Source organism: Brassica rapa, chromosome A04 (genome assembly GCF_000309985.2).
Source record: "Brassica rapa cultivar Chiifu-401-42 chromosome A04, CAAS_Brap_v3.01, whole genome shotgun sequence".
In the NCBI taxonomy this organism is placed as follows: Eukaryota; Viridiplantae; Streptophyta; class Magnoliopsida; order Brassicales; family Brassicaceae; genus Brassica; species Brassica rapa.
In genome coordinates, this window is record NC_024798.2 from 1,006,440 (window position 1) to 1,007,494 (window position 1,055).

Below are 1,055 nucleotides of genomic sequence, written 5' to 3' on the forward strand. Positions count from 1 at the left end.
AATGGAAAAATCTCTCAATTATTTACAGTTTAATACTAAAAATGTCACTTTCACATTATCACATATACATGCATTACATATCTAACAAAAAGGGTAAAAAAAAAAGCTAAAAAAGCAGTGAAAAAGTAATAAAAAAAGAAAATAGTAAAAAGAGCTCAAACTTTTTTCATCATTATCATCGTCTACCGTCTTTTTCCGCCGTCGTTATTGCCGGCGCCGGCTCCATGGAAATTTACAGAACCCCGACCCGGATTCTATTCGGGTCTGTACCCGTTTGAAATCCGAATAAGGACAAGGGATAGTGATCCCACCTTCTTGACAAAACCCAAACTCTTCCTCTGCTTCTCTCAGAAGCTCACCGAACAGAGGATGGTTAAAGTAGACGATAGGCACCAAAACTCTGTGAAAGTCGCCGTCTTTTTTACCGACATAGACCGCCGAGTGGCCTTTCGGAACTGGGTCGGGTTTGGTTTGAACCGGTTCCTTCCCAATTGGTATGTATCCGGACTTTGATGGCTTACACCCGAGGAACCTGGCGCTGTGTGATGAGAGACTACGACCCCAGCTTATGAGCTTTGCGATGGCTTTTGGTTTGCAAACCGGCCGGTTCGGGCTTAACCGGATGTATCTCGAACGGCGGAGTCGGGTTTTCCGGAGGATCCATCTCGTGATTCGTTGGAACGGTCTTCTTATTTTGATCCCTCTTAACCTCCTCATCGATGAAAAAAACAGAGTAAGGAACAGAGGATACTCTGTTTCAGAGCAAATGATCAAACTTGTGGAGTTTCAAAGCTCTGTTTTTTTATCGTTAGATTGATCGGTTTAGATCATCAACGGTGGAGATGTGAGAATGGAGAAAGAAGATTTGGTTTTGTGGATTCTGTGGCTGTCTAAACGCTAAAGGGGAAGAGCAGAGTGAGAGGCAGAGAAGTTTAAATAGAGAAGGAGCCAAGAGAGATGATGATGAGAGTAGAAGACTTAGTCAAGCTATGGACGGTTGGATGATGAGAATGAATCTCAGCCGTTAGATTAGATTTCAGGAATAACGTCACGTT

General features: G+C 42.9%; 1 protein-coding gene across 1 annotated transcript; it reads right to left on the reverse strand.

Annotated features, from left to right (window-relative positions):
* Window positions 1-1,055, reverse strand: LOC103862867 (auxin-responsive protein SAUR36). Its single transcript, XM_009140572.3, has one exon. The coding sequence runs from the start codon at window positions 715-717 to the stop codon at window positions 205-207; it is 513 nt and encodes a 170-aa protein (XP_009138820.1). The 5' UTR covers window positions 718-1,055; the 3' UTR covers window positions 1-204.